This window comes from Phyllobates terribilis, unplaced genomic scaffold (assembly GCF_046119375.1).
Source record: "Phyllobates terribilis strain yellow unplaced genomic scaffold, ASM4611937v1 Scaffold_9__5_contigs__length_417890890, whole genome shotgun sequence".
NCBI classification, from domain to species: Eukaryota; Metazoa; Chordata; class Amphibia; order Anura; family Dendrobatidae; genus Phyllobates; species Phyllobates terribilis.
This window is the reverse complement of record NW_027362769.1, coordinates 331,913,854-331,934,379: the sequence shown is the minus strand read 5'-3', so window position 1 is coordinate 331,934,379 and position 20,526 is coordinate 331,913,854. Positions and strand designations below refer to the sequence as shown.

Below are 20,526 nucleotides of genomic sequence, written 5' to 3'. Positions count from 1 at the left end.
GCCGATCAGATGTTATCGGAGCCGGCGACAGCGGCCGCCGGACAGAAATGCTCACCTGCGGGGTTCCGCCGTCAAGTGGTAGGGGCCGTCGCGGTGTACTGCAGATCCGCCTCCCATTCAATTGAATAGGAGGCAGATGTGCAGTACACCGCGGCGGCCACTACCACTTGACGGTGGAGCCCTGCAGGTGAGCACTCCCGTCCGGCAGCCGCCGCCGGAACAGATAACAGCTGATCGGCGGGAGTGCCGCGTGCGGGACACCGGCCAATCATACATTGATGCCCTATCTTACAGATAGGGCATCAATGTAAAAGTACTAAACTACCCCTTTAAATAAACCAGGAACTACAGCTCTCTATGAGCACGTGAAATGTGGTTACCTGCTCATGTGGGAAAGGCAAACTCATGTTGGCTGCTTTCTAGAATTAGCATTAAGCTTGAAAGTCCATTGCACCATTGGCATGTAGACAAGCAATAATGGACAAGGACAAAACATGTCTTTCATTATTCACCTTGTCAATGTTTTGAGTGTATGCAATAATGCACTGCTGTGGTGGTGGATAAGTGATGAAATCTCCACAGTAGGGTGCTATGTTTTGCTACAATGCCAGGTGGTGCTCATCCACTTCAGCCCCGCAGATAACCACCTCCGGCCGGCCGCCGCCGCCGGCACAGATAGTAGCTGATCAGCGGGGACATCAATATAAAAGTAGTGGACAACCCCTTTAAATAATCTAGGAACTACAGCTCTCTATCAGCGCATGAAATGTCATTACCTGCTCATGTGGGAAAGGCAAACTCATGCAGGAGAATGTCGGCTGCTTTCTAGAATTGGCATTAAGCTTAAGGCTATGTGCCCACGAAGCAGAAATGCTCCGGATTTTTTCTGTATCTCCCTGGCAGGAAAAACGCATGCGGATTTTACATGTGTTTTTCCTCCTAGGTAGAAGCATTTGTCAAGCATTTTTGCATGCCTTTTCGCATGCGGGTTGTCAAGCGATTTTAGCATCACTTGGAAAAGTGCTTGACAACTTGGTGACACTATATAAATCTATGCAACCGGCATGGATTTATATAGTGTGACCAAGTTAATAGTTAAAAAAGAATGAAAATGGTAAAAAATAAAAAAAAAAACATTTTACTCACCTTATGATGGCCCCCGGTCTTCTCTCTGGTGCGTCCGGTGTCTTGGGCGGTTCGCGGTGGTGTAAAAGGACCTTCCATGATGTCATTTAGTCATGTAACAGGTCATGTGACCTCCGACGTCAGCGGTCGCGTGACCTGTCACATGACTAAATGACGTCATGGAAGGTCCTTTTACACCACCGCGAGCTGCCGGGGAGCCAGGACACACCGTACAGGAGACCGGGGGACATTGGAAGGTGAGTATAATGTATATTTTTATTTTAAATTCTTTTTTTTAACAGGTACTATGGTACTCGGGTCTGGAGGAGAGTCTCCTCTTCTCCAGACCTGGGTGCCATCCGCACATTGAATCACTTAATATCCGTATGTGCACATGTAGTCATGCGGATATTAAACAATTCAATGCAAGTCAATGGCGGCAATTACGCTGCATTTGCGCAAAAATAATGGACGTGCTTCGGATTTTTCTGCAATGATAATCCACAGCGGAAACTTCCGCAGCATGTGCACAGCACATGTGGATTATCATTGGGGACCATGGGGCACGTATTACCAAGCGTTTTTTAAGCATTTTTGCTGCGGAAATTCCACGGCAAAAACGCTTGAAAAGCGTAGTGGGCACGCAGCCTGAAAATCCATTGCACCATTGGTATGCAGACAAGCAAAAACAGACAAGGACAAAACATGTCTTTCATTATCCACCTTGTCAATGTTTTGAGTGTATGCAATAATGCACTGCTGTGGTGGTGGATAAGTGGTGAAATCTCCACAGTAGGGTGCTATGTTTTGCTACAACACCAGGTGGCGCTCATCCACTTCATCCTTTTACCTTCTCTGCATCCTCCTCGATGACCCCATCTCCAACAGTAACAGGGCCGAACAATGTGTCCACTACCTGCCCTCAGTCATTTAGTTCTTGTAAGATTAAGCACTGCTAAGCTGTTTTTTAGAATGACAGGGGCCGGACTCAGCCACAGGCTTTAGAAGGAGGCCAGCATGACAGGGTTAATGCGGGATATAGGGGGAGGGTTTGCCAAGGTATGGGTGACTAGGGTTTGTGGATGTATTTACATTTAATTTGATTGGTGTGTATTGTAGGGGAGGGTATTTTGGGGTAGGGGCATTTGTGGGGGAGGAGTGAGGTATATAAGGGACGGCCATTTGGGGTTTGGCAGCCATTTTAAGTTGCCGTCTTCCCTTAAGCATTATCTCCCACCCACCCACCCCTTTTTTGAATCCTCGGTGGGACAATTTCAGAAATTTTGAGGACTGTTTTATGGATTTGTTAATATATGCTTTTTCATGGCAGCTGGCGTGGGGGGATCCTCGAAGTTGGTGTTCATGGTTAATGGTGGATCAGTGGGGGGGAACCTCGGGAAGTTCTGGACCCCCCTACATGGTATTCAGTGGTCTCGCGTGGTTGATCCCGTGGGGAATGGATCAGAGGGCCCGTGGTTTGGGGCATGTTTCATTGGCCAGGCTGTTTGAATTTGTGCCTCTGAGCTGGTGCTTAGCGGCTAGAGGTAATACGCAATCTGGCCTGAGACATAAAGACACAATTTGGTTTTCTTGGTTTAAAATGGTTTGGGGATTCGAGGACCACCCATTTAGGATATGGTTTATAATGTTTGTATTTATATGTTAATAAACGGCTGCTGTGGCCAATTTAATCCAACATATAATGTGTGGTGTGTTTATTTTAAAAGGGGGTTGGTTAATTATGGGAGGGATATATATTTAACCCCATGACTCGCATATTCCCGCTGTCATTAACATGAGCGACAAAATGCATATACTGGATGAGTTGCTTCTCTGCATGAAGCAGCAAATCTCATGCTGGGTGGCTGCCCGTCAACTGCAACTGGGTATTGTTTGGCTATGTGCCCACGATGCAGAAATGCTGTATATTTTTTCCACTTCTCCCTGGTAGGAAAAACGCATGCGGTTTTTACATGCGTTTTTCCTACCAGGTAGAAGCGTTTGTCAAGCGTTTTTGCATGCATTTCTGCATGCGGGTTAACAAGCGCTTTTCCAAGCGATTTTAGCATCACTTGGAAAAGTGCTTGACAACTTGTTCACACTATATAAATCCATACAACCGGCATGGATTTATAGTAGTTTGACCAAGTTAGTTAAAAAAAAAGAATAAGAATGGTAAAAAATAAAAAAAAAAGATTATACTTACCTTCCGATGTCCTCCCGGTGTTATCTCTGCTGCGTCCGGTCTCTTGCATTGCTCGCGGTGGTGTGAAGGACCTCTGGTGACGTCATTCAGTCATGTGTCAGGTCACATGACTCAATGACTTCATGGCAGGTCCTTCACAACAGCGCGAGCAATGCAAGAGACCGGACAAAACACCGGAAGGACATCGGAAGGTGAGTAAAATCTTTATTTTTTATTTTAAATAATTTTTTTTACAGTTTCTATGGTACATGGGTCTGGATGAGAGTCTACTCTCCTCCAGACCGGGGTACCATCCGCACATTGAACCGTGTGATATCCGCTTATCCACATGTAGTGATGCGGATGTCACGCTGTCCAATGCAAGTCAATGGCGGCGATTACACTGCTTGTCCACAAAATTAATGGACATGCTGCGGATTTTTGAGCGCAGTATAAATGCTGCGGAAAAATCCGCAGCATGGGCATTGACATTGCGGCTTGTCATTGGGGACCATGGGGGACGGATTACCAAGCGTTTCCCAAGCATTTACGCTGCGTAAATTCTGCAGCATAAACGCCTGGAAAATGCTTAGTGGGCACACAGCCTTAAAAGCAACAGTGCTCAGAACATTGTGACTGCACTAAGAATGGAGAAAGCAGCTCATGTTCCCTCCATAGCAAATATTCTAAATTTAATAGTGCTTAAAGAAGGTGGTGGCCATGGCAAAAAGAGGACCTGGGCATTTAAGCAATAATTATTGTATGGAAAATAAGTATTTGATACACTGCCGATTTTGCAAGTTTTCCCACCTACAAACAATGGAGAGGTCTGTAGTTTTTTATCGTAGCTACCCTTCAACTGTGAGAGACAGAATCTTGAATAAAATCCAGAAAATCACATTATATGATTTTTATATAATTAAGTTGCATTTTATTGCATGAAATAATTATTTGATACAATAGAAAAACAACTTAATATTTGGTACAGAAACATTTGTTTGCAGAGGTCAGACGTTTCCTGTAGTTCTTGACCAAGTTTGCAGACACTGCAGCAGGGATTTTGGCCCACTCCTCTATACAGATGTTCTCCAGATCTTTCAGGTTTCTGGGCTGTCACTGGGCAACATTGTGTTTCAGCTCCCTCCAAAGATTTTCTATTGGGTTCAGGTCTGGAGACTGGCTAGGCCACTCCAGGACCTTGAAATGCTTCTTACAGAGCCATTCCTTAGTTTCCCTGGCTGTGTCTTTCAGGTCATTGTCATGCTGGACGACCCAGCCACCACCCATCTTTAATGTTCTTACTTAGGAAAGGAGTTTGTTGGCCAAAATCTTGCTCTTCATGACCTCATCCATCCTCCCTTCAATATAGTGCAGTCGTCCTGTCCCCTTTGCAGAAAAACACCACCAAAGTATGATGTTTCCCCCAACATGATTCACTGTTGGGACGGTGTTCTTGAGGTTGTACTCATTTTTCTTCTTCCTCCAAACACTGCAAGTGGAGTTGATACCAGAAAGTTCTATTTTGGTCTAATCTGACCTCATGACCTTCTCCAATGGATCCTCTTGATCATCCAGATGATCATTGGTGAATTTGAAATTGGCCTGGATACGTGCTGGCATGAGCAGAGGGACCTTGCGTGCCCTGCAGGATTTTAATTCATGATGGCGTAGCGTGTTACTAACGGTAATGCTTGAAACTGTGGTCCCAGCTCTCTTCAGGTTATTGACCAGGTCTTTCCATGTAGTTCTGAGCTGATTCCTGCCCTTTCTCATAATCATCATTAGCCCATGAGGCGAGATCTTGCATGGAGCCACAGACCAAGAAAAGATTGACAGTCATCTTCCATTTTCTAATAATTGCACCAACAGTTGTTGCCTTCTCACCATGCTGCTTGCCTATTGACCTGTAGCCCATCCCAGCCTTGTGCAGGTCTACAATTTTGTCCCTGTTGTCCTTAGACAGCTCTTTAGTCTTGGCCATGGGGGAGAGGTTGTAGTGTGATTAATTGAGTGTGTGGACAGGTGTCTTTTATACAGGTAACAAGTTCAAACAGGTGCAATTAATACAGGTATACAGCAGTTGCCCTGAACCTCAAATCCATGGACTGTCTTTGTCACACTTAGGTGGACCAGATTGTCCTTGACAAATGTGGAAAAACTTCCATTTGTCAAAATGAATCATGCATAAATCCGTGTAGATTTTCATTGACCTATGGCCAATGACAATGATTAGCTCAGCCATAGCATCTGCCTGTCCACACTTTTCTACTCCTGCCAGTGGCGATGCCCCCTCACAGCCGGGCATCAACTGCCTGGCTATCATGTTAAAAGTTTACAGCGCTGTTGCTGCTGCTGCCAGTGCTGGAGTAGATTGATATTACCTGTTTTCTACAGTTTACTTTATGGGCCAACTTTGGGCAAGGGATTCTTAATTCCTGAAATCCACTACACCGATTTCCCATATACATACAGACAGGGATTTATTAAGGAGTCGATGGAAGTAATATAAATTCCAACACATTTCGAAAAGAGGCAGAAGGAGGCAGATTGATTGTCAGCATTTAATTTGATTGTTATATGAAGGAACATTCAGGTAAGGTATGCTATAGATAAGTTTTATTGCACTGGACCCACCACCATTAATACCTTCATCATCCTAAAACATAGTATTGCAAACAATATATTTTGATGATATAATATACTGTGCAAATCATTAAATCATCGTAAATATTAGCCATCAAACACCATCACAGACAATTTATTTCAGGATTAACCCCTTATTCCCTCCAGGCCAACATAGATAATAGGCACTAACTGGTAAGACCCTCAAAACCCCCAGGGATTTGACAGGAGGATCACCACGAAACTCTAAATCACGCAATGTAAACTGTGTGATTTAGTTCTTGTATAAAAGGTGTCAAATAAAGTATAATAAGGAGTGGAATTGGACAAAGCAGTAATTTGCCACCATGAGTACCAAAATAGACCATGTACTTTTCAGTTGTGCTACATAGCCTTGGAGGGGGTGATCACAATCCTCTCAGTATTGCTAGAAGCAGATACAGCTTTTTTTTTTATAGCACATAACAAGTAACTGCCGTTTTATTGCATGCATAAATAATACGCATGAAAATAATAAACTTTGTACTATATCAGAGAAATCCGCTTATTTCTCCTCCTGGACTGACCATTCATTCCAATCATGGCAACAACTGTCTTCACTTTATACAGATTTGCCCATTACTGAGATAGGAGATGTCAGTTATTTCTATGGAACTTACAGCAGGATGTCTGTGTCTTCCTCTAGCTCCTCCCTTCTCCATAGAATTTTAAAAGCACCAACTGTCATCTCCTATCTCATTAATGGGAAAATATGTCTTTACTGAATGTAGATTTTACCCCTGCAATGATAATGAAAGATCCATCCAGGAGGAGAAAGAAGCAGATTTCTCTGGTAAGATATATTACAGAATTGTTTATTTTCATGTGTATTATTGATTAACAAAATAATTAATACAATGGTTACTGCTTAGTGTTTCTATTTTGCTTTCCCTAGACCTCATACACATTCAGTGCTCTGTACGTAGCTCCTCTGGTACTCTCTGGTCTCTTGGGGAGTAAAGACACAACATTAAAGAAGTTGTCCACTACCCTGACTCAGCTACTGGTTTTGCCATAAATGCCCCTAAATAACCACATATACCTTTTCTATCAAGTTTCATGTTGCTTTATACTTCTGTACCTCTGCTAAGACTAGGGTCAGGGAACTAGAAATACAAAAATAAAAAAAGTCTGTAGTGGTGCTTTAATAATCCCCTGCTCCCTTCTTACTACATTTCCCATCATTCCTTGTGCTGGGCGGTAAGCCAGCACTGACCCCAGACCTGTATCTCTGCCTACACCCCTCCCACTCCTCCCCCAGAGTCACACACAGCCCCAGCACAACCTCCTGTACAGGACACTGCAGGGAATAGAAGTAATGCACAAAGCACCATTACACCAGTCCTGGCAATAAAGATTATACCCTACTCCCCTCACTGACATGAATGATGGATGGAATGGATCAATGGATGAAGGAGATTGATCGATTGGATGGGGAGAGATCTGAATGTATTCATATTATAAAGGGTATACAGAAGGGTGTATATACATTACACAGGGTATACAGTTGTGTGAGTACACGTATATACACACATTGCTGTATACATTCAGATGTATGGGAGAGCTGGCAGTATTGACTTAGAGAGTAAACTCTTCTGAACGCAGCCCTGCCCACCCGTATGGCAAGTCCCACCCATGTGTCAGTTTCCAGAGGCCAGAACTGAGGAAGAATCTGACTTGACATCACATGAAGCCAGGAGATTCTCAGCCAGTAATGATGGGACCAGAAGAACAACTCAGGTTACAGCAGTATTTGGTAAAGAAAGGTATTTAGTGAAGTGTTTATCTACTGCAGTTAATTTACATGAATGGGACATGTAAAGTAGTGGACAACCCCTTTAAATACTCATAGTTCCTCTACATTAGGAGTTATTTTGATATTTGCAAGAAGAGTTTACATACAGACATTTTATCAATGCCATGAGTATACAAATACAGAGATTAATGCCAGCCATGAATGTATTGCCTGTTAAGAGTATATTAGGGGTTAAATTCTTGTCGTCTTTTTAGTCTTCTTGGTTTGATGACCTCACCATAGCTGCAAAAGCTGAAATAGAATAGACAGAATTGTGACTTGTTTTTTTTACTCTTTTTCCAGAAATTCATTTTCTAATACTATTAATGAAATCTGAAAACATGGAACCATTTTGAAAATAAATATTCTTACCATTACTTACACTACCGTTCAAAAGTTTGGGGTCATTTAGAAATTTCATTATTTTTTAAAGAAAAGCACATTTTTTTTCAATGAAGCATTAAATTAATCAGAAATACACTCTATATATTGTTAATGTGGTAAATGACTATTCTAGCTGCAAACGTCTTGTTTTTATTGCAATATCTGCATAGGTGTATAGAGGCCCATTTCCAACAACTACCACTCCAGTGTTTTGATGGTACATTGTGTTTGCTAACTGTGTAAGAAGGCTAATGGATGTTTAGAGAACCCTAGAAAACCCTTGCACAAGTATGTTAGCCCAGCTGAAAACGGTGTGGCTGATTTGAGAAGCTATAAAATTGACCTTCCTTTGAGCTAGTTGAGAATCTGGAGCATTACATTTGTTTGTTCTATGAAACTCTCAAAATGGCCAGAAAAAGAGAACTTTCATGTGAAACTCGACAGTCTATTCTTGTTCTTAGAAATTAAGGCTATTCCAAGAAACTGAAGATTTCCTACAGCGGTGTGTACTACTCCCTTCAGAGGAGAGCACAAATAGGCTCTAACCAGAGTAGAAAGAGAAGTGGGAGGCCCCGTTGCACAACTGAGCAACAAGACAAGTACATTAGAGACTCTAGTTTGAGAAATCGATGCCTCACAGCTCCTCAACTGGCAGCTTCATTAAATAGTACACGCATAACGCCAGTGTCAACATCTACAGTGAAGAGGCGACTCCGGGATGCTGGCCTTCAGGGCAAAGTGGCAAAGAAAAAGCCATATCTGAGACTGGCTAATAAAAGGAAAAGATTAATATGGGCAAAAGAACACAGACATTGGACAGAGGAAGATTGGAAAAAGGTTTCATGGACAGACGAATCAAAGTTTGAGGTGTTTGGATCACACAGAAGAACATTTGTGAGACGCAGAACAGCTGAAAAGATGCTGGAAGAGTGCTTGACGCCATCTGTCAAGCATGGTGGAGGTAATGTGATGGTCTGGAGTTGCTTTTGTGCTGGTAAAGTGGGAGATTTGTACAAGGTAAATGGGATTTTAAATAAGGAAGGCTATCACTCCATTTTGCAACGCCATGCCATACCCTGTGGACAGCGCTTGATTGGAGCCAATTTCACCCTACAACAGGACAATGACCCAAAGCACACCTCCAAATTCTGCATGAACTATTTAGGGAAGAAGCAGGCAGCTGGTATTCTATCTGTAATGGAGTGGCCAGTGCAGTCTCCAGATCTCAACCCCATTGAACTGTTGTGGGAGCAGCTTGACAGTATGGTACGCAAAAAGTGCCCATCAAGCCAAATCCAACTTGGGGGAGGGGCCTCAGGAAGCATGGGGTGAAATTTCTCAAGATTAACTCAGCAAATTAACAGCTAGAATGCCAAAGGTCTGCAATGCTGTACATGCTGCAAAGGGAGCATTCTTTGACGAAAGCAAAGTTTTAAGGAGAAAATTATTCTTTCTAATAAAAATCATTATTTATAACCTTGTCAATGTCTGGACTATATTTTCTAATCATTTTGCAACTCATTTGATAAATAAAAGTATGAGTTTTCAAGGAAAACACAAAATTGTCTGGGTGACCCCAAACTTTTGAACTGTAGTGTATATTAAACATGAAAATAGGACAGCACTAAAATGCAATTAAGATAGTGTTCTACCATTTTCTCAGGCACATAGACTTGCATTGGTGAGTTTAAGTCCAGAGTGGGATTTAAATAGGACAAATCCTTTATTTTTTTTAAACTACTTAGTCTACAAAAAACTCAGATAGGTGAACATGTCCAAAGAGTATAATGAGCATGAGTTCTCTCAATTTTTCAAAGGGAGCTGCCAGCAATGGATCTTGATAATTTGTATACCTAAGTGCATGCAGCGTGGAACATTCCTCAGAAAACCATTAATAATCTCATTGAGTGAGTCTTGTCTCCCTCTTGGGCACTCCTCCAACTTCTCTTTTCCCTTCCATCAGCTACCCCCCTTCACCCCTCAACCCCCCAAAGCTGTTTCCACGTTAATGACCAGGCCAATTTTTACAATTCTGACCAGTGTCACTTCATGAGGTAATAACTCTGGAATGCCTCATTGGATCCCACTGATTCTGAGACTGTTTTTTGAGACATATTCTACTTCATGGTAGCGATAAAGTTTCTTCGACTTGCATTTGTTTGTGAAAAATGGAAATTTGGCAAAAATGTAGCAATTTTCAAATTTTGAATTCTTATGCCCTTAAACCACAGAGATATGTCACACAAAATAGTTAATAAATAACATTTCCCACATGTCTACTTTACATCAGCGCAATTTTTGAAACACATTTTTTTTGTTAAGAAATTATAAGGGTTTAAATTTACCAGCGATTTCTCATTTTTCAAGCAAAATTTACAAAACCATTTTTCAAGGGACCACATTACTTTTGCAGTAACTTGTGGAGAAAAACTACTGTTTGGGCGCACAGCATGGCTTGGGGGGGGGGAGGAGCAGCATTTGACTTTTTGAATGCAAAATTTTCTGTAATAATTGGCGGATGCTATGCTGCATTTGGAGAGCCCCTGATGTGCCTAAACAGTGGAAAACGCCTCAGGTGATATTTTGGAAACTAGACCCTCAAGAAATTTATCTAGATCAGTGGAGAGCACCTTGAATCCACAGGTGATTCACAGAAGTTTATAATATTGAGCCGAGAAAATAAAAATTTCACATTTTTCCCACAATAATGCTTTTTTAGCACCATTTTTTTTATTTTCCCAACGGTTTCAGGAGAAAATGGAACCTAAAATTTGTTGCACAATTTCTTCTGAGTATGCAGATACCCCATGTGGAGGAAAACTACTGTTTGGGCACGTAGCAGAGAACACAAACTTTGATGGAATGGTCTGCCAGTGTCATATTGCCATCCCTGATGTGCCTAAACAATGGAAAACGCCCACTAGGGACCCCATTTTGGAAAATTAGACCACTTGGGGGTTTTATCTGAATTACATCACTCGGAGATTTAAATGGAAACCCCGTTATCAGTGCTCAGCGTAACAGGATAAATGGGAACATTTTACATAACATTTTGGATCACAATAAAAGCTTTGATTCAATCCACAAAAAAAGCAAGTCTCCACTCAGGTCTGTCATCTGTTAACAGAATTATTGGAAAAATCCACGTTAATAGTAGCACAAAGCCTATGGAAAAGTGAAATGGCCCTTGTCCCCCAAAAGAAATTCAGCAAATTCTGTGCCTCCAAATCCAAATGCCCACCTCCCTTCTGACCCCGACAGCATGCCTAAACCGCAGTTAGCGTCCACATGTTTGGCATTTCTGAAGCAATGAGAGCCCGCCTAATTTACGGGTTCATGTCTCCAGAAGCACGAACTTGGCATAACATACTGGCCCTACAACGTACTGTTCACTACAACGGCAATTTGCAATTTTCACGCAGCAACATCCACTGCTGCTGGTTTCTGGAAAACACCCATGTAATTAAAATCCTCATCACACCTGTAGATAAATTCCCAAAGGGGTATAATTTCCAAAATGGGGTCACTTGGAGGATTCTGCTCTTCTAGCACTTAGGGTCTCTGTATATGGAGTCCACATACTATTCTAGGAAAATATGCACTCCAGGAGGCAAATAGAGCTCCGTCCCTCCTGAGTCTCACCGTATCGATAAGCAGTACTGTATGCTCACTACACCCCTAGATGAATTCATTGAGAGGTGTAGTTTGTAAAATGGGGTCTCTTATGTGGGTTCTGCTGTTCTGGCAAGTTAGGGGCTCTGCCAATGTGACATGAAACCATCAAACCAGCCCAGAAAAATATGAACTCCAATATGGCGCTTCTTCCCTTCTGAGCTTTGCACTGTGCTCGAAAGTAGTTTTCGATCACATATGGGGTATCAATGTACTCAGGAGAAATTACACAAAAAATTTTGGGGTCCATTTTCTCCTACTATCCTTGTGAAAGTGATAATATTGGGGGCTAAAACAACATTTTTGTAGGAAAAATATTTATTTCATTTTCACAGATCAAAGTTGTAAAATTCTGTGAAGCACCTGTGGGATCAAGGTGCTCACCACACATCTAGATAAATTCCTTGGGGGATCAATTCACTATAGTGAGGCAGGTTTACACTGGACTCTGTCTGCCCTCTTTTTAGCGGTGTCCTTTTTCTCAGAGGTTCACAAAACTGTGGCCGACGGCACTTTTATGCACGCCTAATAACACCGCCGGATCATAGGCCAGACGGCGTCCACAGTGCTTCATCTGCCTCATTATAGGGAATCTTCCGCTGGGGGTTCTGTCTGAATCACGTATTTCACAGACTAACACGGAAACCCCGGTGTAAGTGCCCAGCGTAGAGCGCAGGATAAATGTGAGCTGAGCCTTACTGCGATCTTTGGGAGACAGAATGAACAAATCAGCAGCAAGTAAAGAATTGGTTTTATTTATTTTGTACGCCATTCCGTGTGGTATAAATGATTAGACGACTTTATTTTTCGGGTCAGTGCGATTACAGCAATACCAGCTTTATATTAGATTTTTATGTTTGGCAGCTGTCACACACTAAAAGACGCTTTATTTTTGCAAAAAAATAGTTTTTGCATTTCCATACTTTGAGAGCTTTATATTTCAGCCGACAGAGTCATGTAAGGACTTGTTTTTTGTGAGACAAGTTGACGTTTTTATTGTTGCCATTTTCAGGCACATGAGATTTTTTGATTGCTTTCTATTCTGATTTTTGGAAGGCAGAATAAACAAAAACCAGCAATTCAGGTTTTTTTTTGTTGCTGTTGTTCTTTTATGCTGTTCCGCGTATGGTCAAATTGATAAGGCAGCTTTATTCTTTGGGTCAGTACGATTCCAGCGATAACACATTTATATTGTTTTTTATGTTTTGGCGCTTTTACACAATAAAAACTATTTTATAGAAAAAATAATTATTTTTGCATCGCTTTATTCTGAGAGCTATAACTTTTTTATTTTTCGGCTGATGGAGAAGTATGGTGGCTTGTTTTTTGCGGGACAAGATGACGTTTTCAGCAGTATCATTTTTATTTACATTTGTCTTTCTGATCACATTTTATTCCATTTTTTGTTCGGCGGTATAATGATAAAGCACCGTTTTTTGCCTCGTTTTTTTATTTATTTATTTTTACAGTGTTCACTAAAGGGGTTAACTAGTTGGATAGTTTTATAGGTTGAATCGTTCCGGATGCGGTAATACCAAATATGTGTAGTTTTACTGTTTATTTATTTATTTATTTATTTTTCATAATCATATTTATTTATGGGTACTATATATCTTTTATTTTTTTTTATTATTTTGTGATTTTTTAAAAAATATTTTACAACTTTTTTACTTAGTCCCACTATGGAACCTTCACTTTCTGCAGTCTGATTGCTATTATAAGGCATAGCAAAACAGGATCACTGCTATGCCTTATAGCTGTCAGCTCTGCAGACATAAGTTAGTTAGATCATGCACTGTGCATCTAACTACCTTGCTAGTGCCTGGTGACCCAGTTGTCATTATGATGACATCGGGTCAGCATTGTAGCGATCGGGACCCCACGATGATGTCACGGGGTCTCCGATCCGAGAGCAGAGGGGCTTTTGTCCCTCTGCCTGCTCGCTTAATGCTGTGATCGCAGCATTTAGGAGGTTGAAGTGCCGGGATTGGTGCAGGCACCGCTCCTGGCACTGAGTGACGGGTGTCAGCTGTCACCCAGCGGCAATCGCGCGCGACAGCCTCTGTACATGCAAAATCACCTAAATGTTTCCATACATCCCAGGTAAGTAAGTATCAGGCTATAGGGATGTATGGATATGTCTCAAGTCAGAAAGGGGTTAATATTTTTCTCTTACATTCTAAGTAATCAAAAGTTTGTACTCTCCTCACTTTGAGATTTTTTCTCTATGTTGGTCTCTAAAACTTTCAATAAAAATTAACAGTTTAAAAAAAAACTCACTGAAAGCAATCAGGGTGGGTAAGTGCGAGGATTTCTGTGCATGCCATTCATGATCAATACAGAATTAATCAAGATGTTTTCAATATTTTGTTTCTATTTTTTTTTATATTTGCATTTCATTAATGCATCTTTCAATTTCCATAATTCCACAACTTATTTCTTTTCGAGAAGTGTAGCTAGGTTGACCCTGAGAGCAACCAATTGGTACAGAGGACTTATGTAGAAAGATTTGAGTGAATAATGATGGCGTCAGATCCCACCAAGGACAACAACTGCAAGGAATTTGTATGTTCTCCACGTGTTTGCTTGGGTTTCCTCCAAAGACATTACTGATAGGGAATCTAGATTGTGACAATGATGATGATGTCTGTAAAGCACTGTGGAATTAATGGCGCTATATAAGGGAGTAAAATAAATAAATAAATTCCCCCTGAAGCTGTAGCTGTCATTAAAATCCTTCCGAGTCCTACAATCTTATTGATTCTTTCAGAGGAAAATTATTAGCGTTTCAAAGTTGATGTTTATTATATTCACATTAGGTTAGGTTCCCACCAAAGAGAATCACCATATAGCGGATGCTGAGTACACATGAATTGGCCAATTTATGCGTTAAGTATTCTCATTGTTTCCTATTTTCTAGAGCAGTAATGCAATTCCAATTTCATATATTTCATGTTTGCTTACTATAGTGCTACAGAGTGCAACTTTGTTAGTTTTTAATACAAAGCAATCACCTGCTGGATATGGGGCGGACTTTCTGCTTGAGTCCACTCCATACACCCGTTTCCTTTCAAAAGGAGCGCATTTTTTTTTATCAATACTTATGGATTATAAAATCAATTATTTTGAACACAAAATGGTATGTACTGTTTTAAAGGCTGGGATCTAAGGGGTAACGTTTCTCCTTGTGGAGAGTGACAAGCCTGACATGTCAGAGTGAGGAGACTTATAGGCTATGCATGCTTCTCTGGGAAATTAAATATGCAAATTGCCTCTTCATAAAGGAATAGGACTAGAACTCTAGCGCCATTTATTGGAAGTAACAATCCAAAAAGTCAATATCAACCCTTTAACGAACATTGCCATATGACCTTGTAATGTGAGCTGGCAATACACTAGGTTTTCTTGGCAAATTTCAGCAGCTGCTCCCCCTAGTGTTTAAATTGGAAAATATCTAAACTGTTAATCCCTTCACAACATCTGCTGTACATGTACAGCGCAAGTCGGAAGCGGGTGTATGGAGATGGCTCATGGGGTGCAAATTATGGCTGTGTGTTACACAGTCCTCGATTGTTAACTTTTTAAATGCTGCTTTCAAATTCTGAAAGTGGCATTTAACACGTGCTGGCATGGGGTCACTTCGAGGGTCACAAATGGGTTGCTATTACACCAGGAGTCTGATGAAGCCCTCTGTGCTTGTCATTAAGGAGCTCCTTTGAAACCCTGCCCATGGCCGGGCTTCAAAGGAGACAGTGATTTTTGCTGTACCAGCGTTGCTGTATATAGCTCAGGCAGTCAGACGATCACACCTTCAAGTACCCTAAGGGGACTAACAAGTACAATGGAAAGTAAAAAGTAAAATGTTTTAAAAAATATGAAAAAAAAATAAAAAAACACAAGTGCAAATCACCCACTTTTCCCACCATTAAAAATAAAGATATTAAAAGAATTAAGAGAATACACATATGTGGTATCGCCATGATCAGAAAAGTCAGATCTATGAAATATAAAAACAATTAACCCGATTGGTAAACACCGTAAATGAAAAAAAAAAAAATCAAGACTTATGTATGTTTGGTCACTGCAATAAAACAAAAAATGCTGTGACAAGCGATAAAAATGTCATATATATCCCAAAATAGTATCACAGAAAATGAAATCTTGTCCTGCAAAAAATAAGCCTTCAGACCGTTTCATCGGCCAAAGAAAAAATGTTACGGGTCTCAGAAAATGGCAACCCAACTCTCAAAAATCATTTTTTACAAACTTCAGATTTTTTTTTCACCACTAAAATAATAAAAAATATGTTTGGTATCATCATAATCATACTAATGAGCAAAATGAAATTGCAAGGTCATTTTATACATAAAAACAATTTCTTTAAAACAATGTCAGAATTGTGTTTTGTTTTTTTTCCCAATTTCTCCCAACCTGGAATTTTTTTCACAATTTCCAGTACACTATGTAGTAAAATGAATGGTGACATTCAAAAGTACAACTCATCCTGCATAAAAATCAAGCCCTTATATGTCTATGTGGACATAAAAATAAAAGAATTATGGCTCTGGGAAGAAGGGGAGGAAAAATAGAAAAATAGAAAAGTAAAAATGGAAATTGGCCCATCGTGAAGGGGTTGAACTGTTTTTCGTATTTTGTACCAATAAAAAAGTGTTAATATTTTTTTAAAAAAAGTTAAAACATTAATACTTTCCATTTTATCAATTGTTGAAAAAGTTTTTTTCATGACATATTCCCTTTAAAGGGGTTGTCCTTTGAACATAGTACTTTTTACAAGATCCATCCTTGGCTTTATACAAGGACTATGGAACAATTTATTTGTAAATGATCCAGTTCAACACAATGTAAACAAACTGAAGGCCAAAACAGGGAAACGTCGGACCCTAGACAAGGAAGGCGGGTTCACCTTGTGAATAAATCTATCCTCCTCAAAAGACAAACTCCTTGTGAATGTTTGCCTCGGTTCCTCAGTGCTCATGGGACAAGAGTTTATTGATTCCTGAGCTTCAGAGAATTTTATTTGGCCAGAAGGCTGAAAATTCCTTTTTTTCCTTTGCGGACACCTCTGAAGCTAAACTCCACAAATGGCTCCTCAATTAATTTCGAACAGAAAAAGTGGTTCCCCACATTGGAGCTCTACACGTTGAGGATATATATATTTTTTTATTTTGCCACTTTCTGATTCAACAATGCTATTGAGATTTGCTCGGCTATGGCTATGTGCTCCAGTCACTGATTGGTTATCTGACCAGATGGTCGAGTAAGGATCATCTTGTTTTCATAATTGCCTCAAAGCGTTACCTCAACCACCTTTTCTGACACCCTGCTCTGCTTCCATTTCTTCCAATGTATCTACTTTCCACCATGCCTTTGCAGATGTCTTTTCTAAGCAAGGGACCAAGATACTAACTCCTCATCGACCATTTGATTGAGCTATTCCCCTTCTTCCAGTTACTGAACCAACTAAAGAGAGATTTTATCTTCTATCTTTCCCAGAAGCTGCCCACCTACATCAAAGATAATCTGAAAAGGGGGTTTAGCGGAAAATTCTCTTCTCTGGATGGTGCAAGCTTCTTCTCCATACAAAATAAAGATAGGTCTATGAGACCAGGCATAGACTGAATAAATTCATGCTGAAAGACCAGCTTTTATCTTTCATAGTGTACAGCTGGTTTCTATGGGGCTCGACCACTAGTGCCTGCCCACACTTTGGTGTGTGTGTGCAGTAGCTACATTCCAGGAGAGAGTTTAACTCCTAATATCCCTCCCACCTCTTTCCAGCCCATTGATTTATGTATATCAGTTAGCTGCTCACCTTCTACCCATCTTCCTTTTCTGTTTCTGAAGAGTTCCTCTTATAAATCACCAGCCCTGTAGCTTTCAGAAGTGTCCTTATCACAGTTTGCCATCACTGTCAAAGGTGTGTGCTTGTTCAAATTTACAAACAAAATCATTCAGGAAGTACTTTGTAAGGGATAAAATGTATGCAAAAATTGAATCTTTGAAATTTGAACAGCATAGCTACAAATACTCAATGTTTGAATACTTGTTAGCACTTAGAGTAATGGTGTATTCTTTTATTTGTATATTATGCAGCCATAGCAGCTTGAACCTGTTCCCACTTGTTTTATACTGTTCAGAGATGCTGATCAATTTTGAGTTTTTTTCTTGTTGAAATGCCATATTTTCTCTATGGGTAAATATAGTGATAGCAGTGTACTCTCAAGAACAAATCACTGAATGTGTTGTAGCAGAACTTGTGCTGAGCTTTATAAATCTGATCACGAGAGCTGTCATTCAAGGAGGAGAGCCCGTCCTGCTAGAAACCAGAAAGTGAGTATATGTGGCACCCTGCTGCGCATTGGTGCCACAGATCCCAGAGGGGTGCATGGACAGACTTCTCCACAAGAGGCCCTCATAGCATTCACAAACCTCCACCCTACCACCTCAGACCACCAGAGGGAGCCCGGATAGGGATATATATATATACTGGAGAGTGGAGCTAGGCAGCGCAGTCTGAGTCTTAGTTTTCAGTCTGCTAGAAGGTCAGTCTGCTGAGAGGAGCTCCTGCAGATGCTAGCCTGCAGTGGAGCTCAATCAGTTCAGTCCAGACTCAGAGAGCTCGAGTTAGTGAGCCTAGGGCGTGCCGACGCCAAAAGAGCGGTGAAGACTAGCGAGGCCTACTGCCCGTGTGAAGCCTAGTGAGGGCCCTGAGCGTGGCCGAAGGCGAGTGGAGTGAGCAAGCAACATAGGGGGCAGAGGAGCTTAACCAGGAGTCACGGAGGCCCAAGAGACCAGGGACCGTGATCTCCAACAGAAGGCCCTACCACCAGGTCAGCAGGTGCAAGACAGAGACCAATTAGGCCTAGCTCCAGGCAGGCCAGAAACTTATCAAGGAAAGGCAAAGAACAGGATACCCCACACCCGCTCACTGGGGAGAGTCCTGATATGCATCCTTCACCCTGAAGTACCCTGGACCGTGCCAGAAACACCACCAGTAAAGGTACTGAAGTGAACTGTTGTGTGTGTGCCTATTCTTCGTCTGACCTGGCTGGGTCCCCTCTGTCCTGCATCCCTACACTTACGCTGCCCTGAGGCCCCGCTCCACCTGTGGGGAGCCGCACCAACTAAGCTGCCTGAAAACCGGCCTCAGAGGACTGTCGCAGCGCTGGTGATCCTCACCAGACACCATAGGTAGCGTCACGAACATTCCCCTATCCTATACAACTTTCCCCTTTTCCTTTTAAGAGTGACCCCAGGGTACGGACCCAGGAGCCAACCACCGCGACATCCCCCTTGGTCAGGCAACAGCAAGGCCCGGGCGCCGAGTTGTCCCCATCCCCTGGACGTGTCATATACCACCATTAAATAAAAAAAAAGTCATACTTTCCAGTTTTGCTTGAATATTCAAAATTTTCCAAGAAAAAGGGGAGATCTCCTGAACTCCAAGAAAAGTTGTCAAATCTATTGGGTGTTGCAGTGAGGTGCTATGTTTAATGGGTGTGTACATAAGTTTTGGTGAGGTGCTATGCTTGGAAAATGGGGGAAAATGGGGGCATGGTCACAGGAAAAAAACACTGTGTTTCACTCCACAATCATCAGAATCCTGAAAGGTATCCCTAAACGTTGGCAAGTATGAATAATGTGCATTATACAGCATATCTATTTTATATAGCAAAGTTATGTAAGTGGTAAGGCACCTATTTACAAAAAATACACCATCAAGGCATTAAGCAAGAACCTAAACCTGTATAAAGTTTATGTAATAAAAACCTTCCTTACCATCCGGTGAAATTTTGCCTGTACCATTAGGGTCACCAGCCTTCATGAAAGCTGCAGTCTCAGCAGGAGTCAGATCCCTGGCACCATGCTTTAAGATCTTCAGGAATTTTCTGATAATAAGAACATTGTTGTGTGAGTCTTAATATTTTCATATTTGTTATCACAATACCTGAAGGTTCAGATTATTTGGTGCTTGGTTAGAAGTTTCCGAAAATATTAGATTTATGTATGATGCAATATAATAATCTACTTCTGATATTTTAGAATAAAGAATTTAAGCTGCATCCTTACGTAAGTTCTTGTTCCTCAATGAATCCACTGAATTCTCTGTCCAGGAACTCATAAATCTTCCTGACTTGTTTAACAGACTTGCTGCTCAGACCAGACGTGCGGAAGAAAGGTTTGTACTGAAAGAAGCCGCCAGCTGTATAAAAAAAAAAAAATAAGTAATATAACTATGGTAGACTAACATTAATTTAAGGGAATCTGTTATATCAAAAAACACTATTAACCTGCAGATAAGGTGTTTATCTGCAAGTTAATGGTGTTCTAAAAGCGAGCGGCTGCTGCACTGAAAGCATGGGTACCAGAAGTAAATGAACTATTTTTATAGAGGTGTGCACTGAGCGGCTTCAGTCATAGTGATCAGCACTGCTGCGCTGGCTGTCAGTCATTGCTAGGTGTGGTAATAGCCACTGTTCACTATGTACTGAGAAGTGACTTGAACCTGTGCCGGCCGTGCCTCAATGACTGAGAACAGGCAGCTGCCAGGAAGAATAAAGTTAGTTTCCTCACAGTATCTGGGCTTTCAGTGCAACGGCCTCAAGGCTTTAAAATGCTATTAAACTTCAAATTAACCCCATATCTGCAGGTTAATAGCATTTTTTTACATCACATGTTCCCT

General features: G+C 41.3%; 1 protein-coding gene across 1 annotated transcript in view; it reads right to left on the bottom strand.

Moving 5' to 3' along the window:
* Positions 1-6,374: 6,374 nt before the first annotated feature.
* The window catches only part of LOC141162179 (parvalbumin beta-like), a 48,942-nt gene continuing 34,790 nt past the window's right edge, over positions 6,375-20,526 (bottom strand). The window contains exons 3-5 of the mRNA XM_073647996.1: positions 19,914-20,046; positions 19,623-19,732; positions 6,375-8,018 (exon numbers count right to left, since the gene is read on the bottom strand). Coding sequence (XP_073504097.1) covers positions 7,978-8,018; positions 19,623-19,732; positions 19,914-20,046 — 284 coding nt within the window. The 3' untranslated portion in view covers positions 6,375-7,977. The remainder of the gene's footprint in view (positions 8,019-19,622; positions 19,733-19,913; positions 20,047-20,526) is intronic.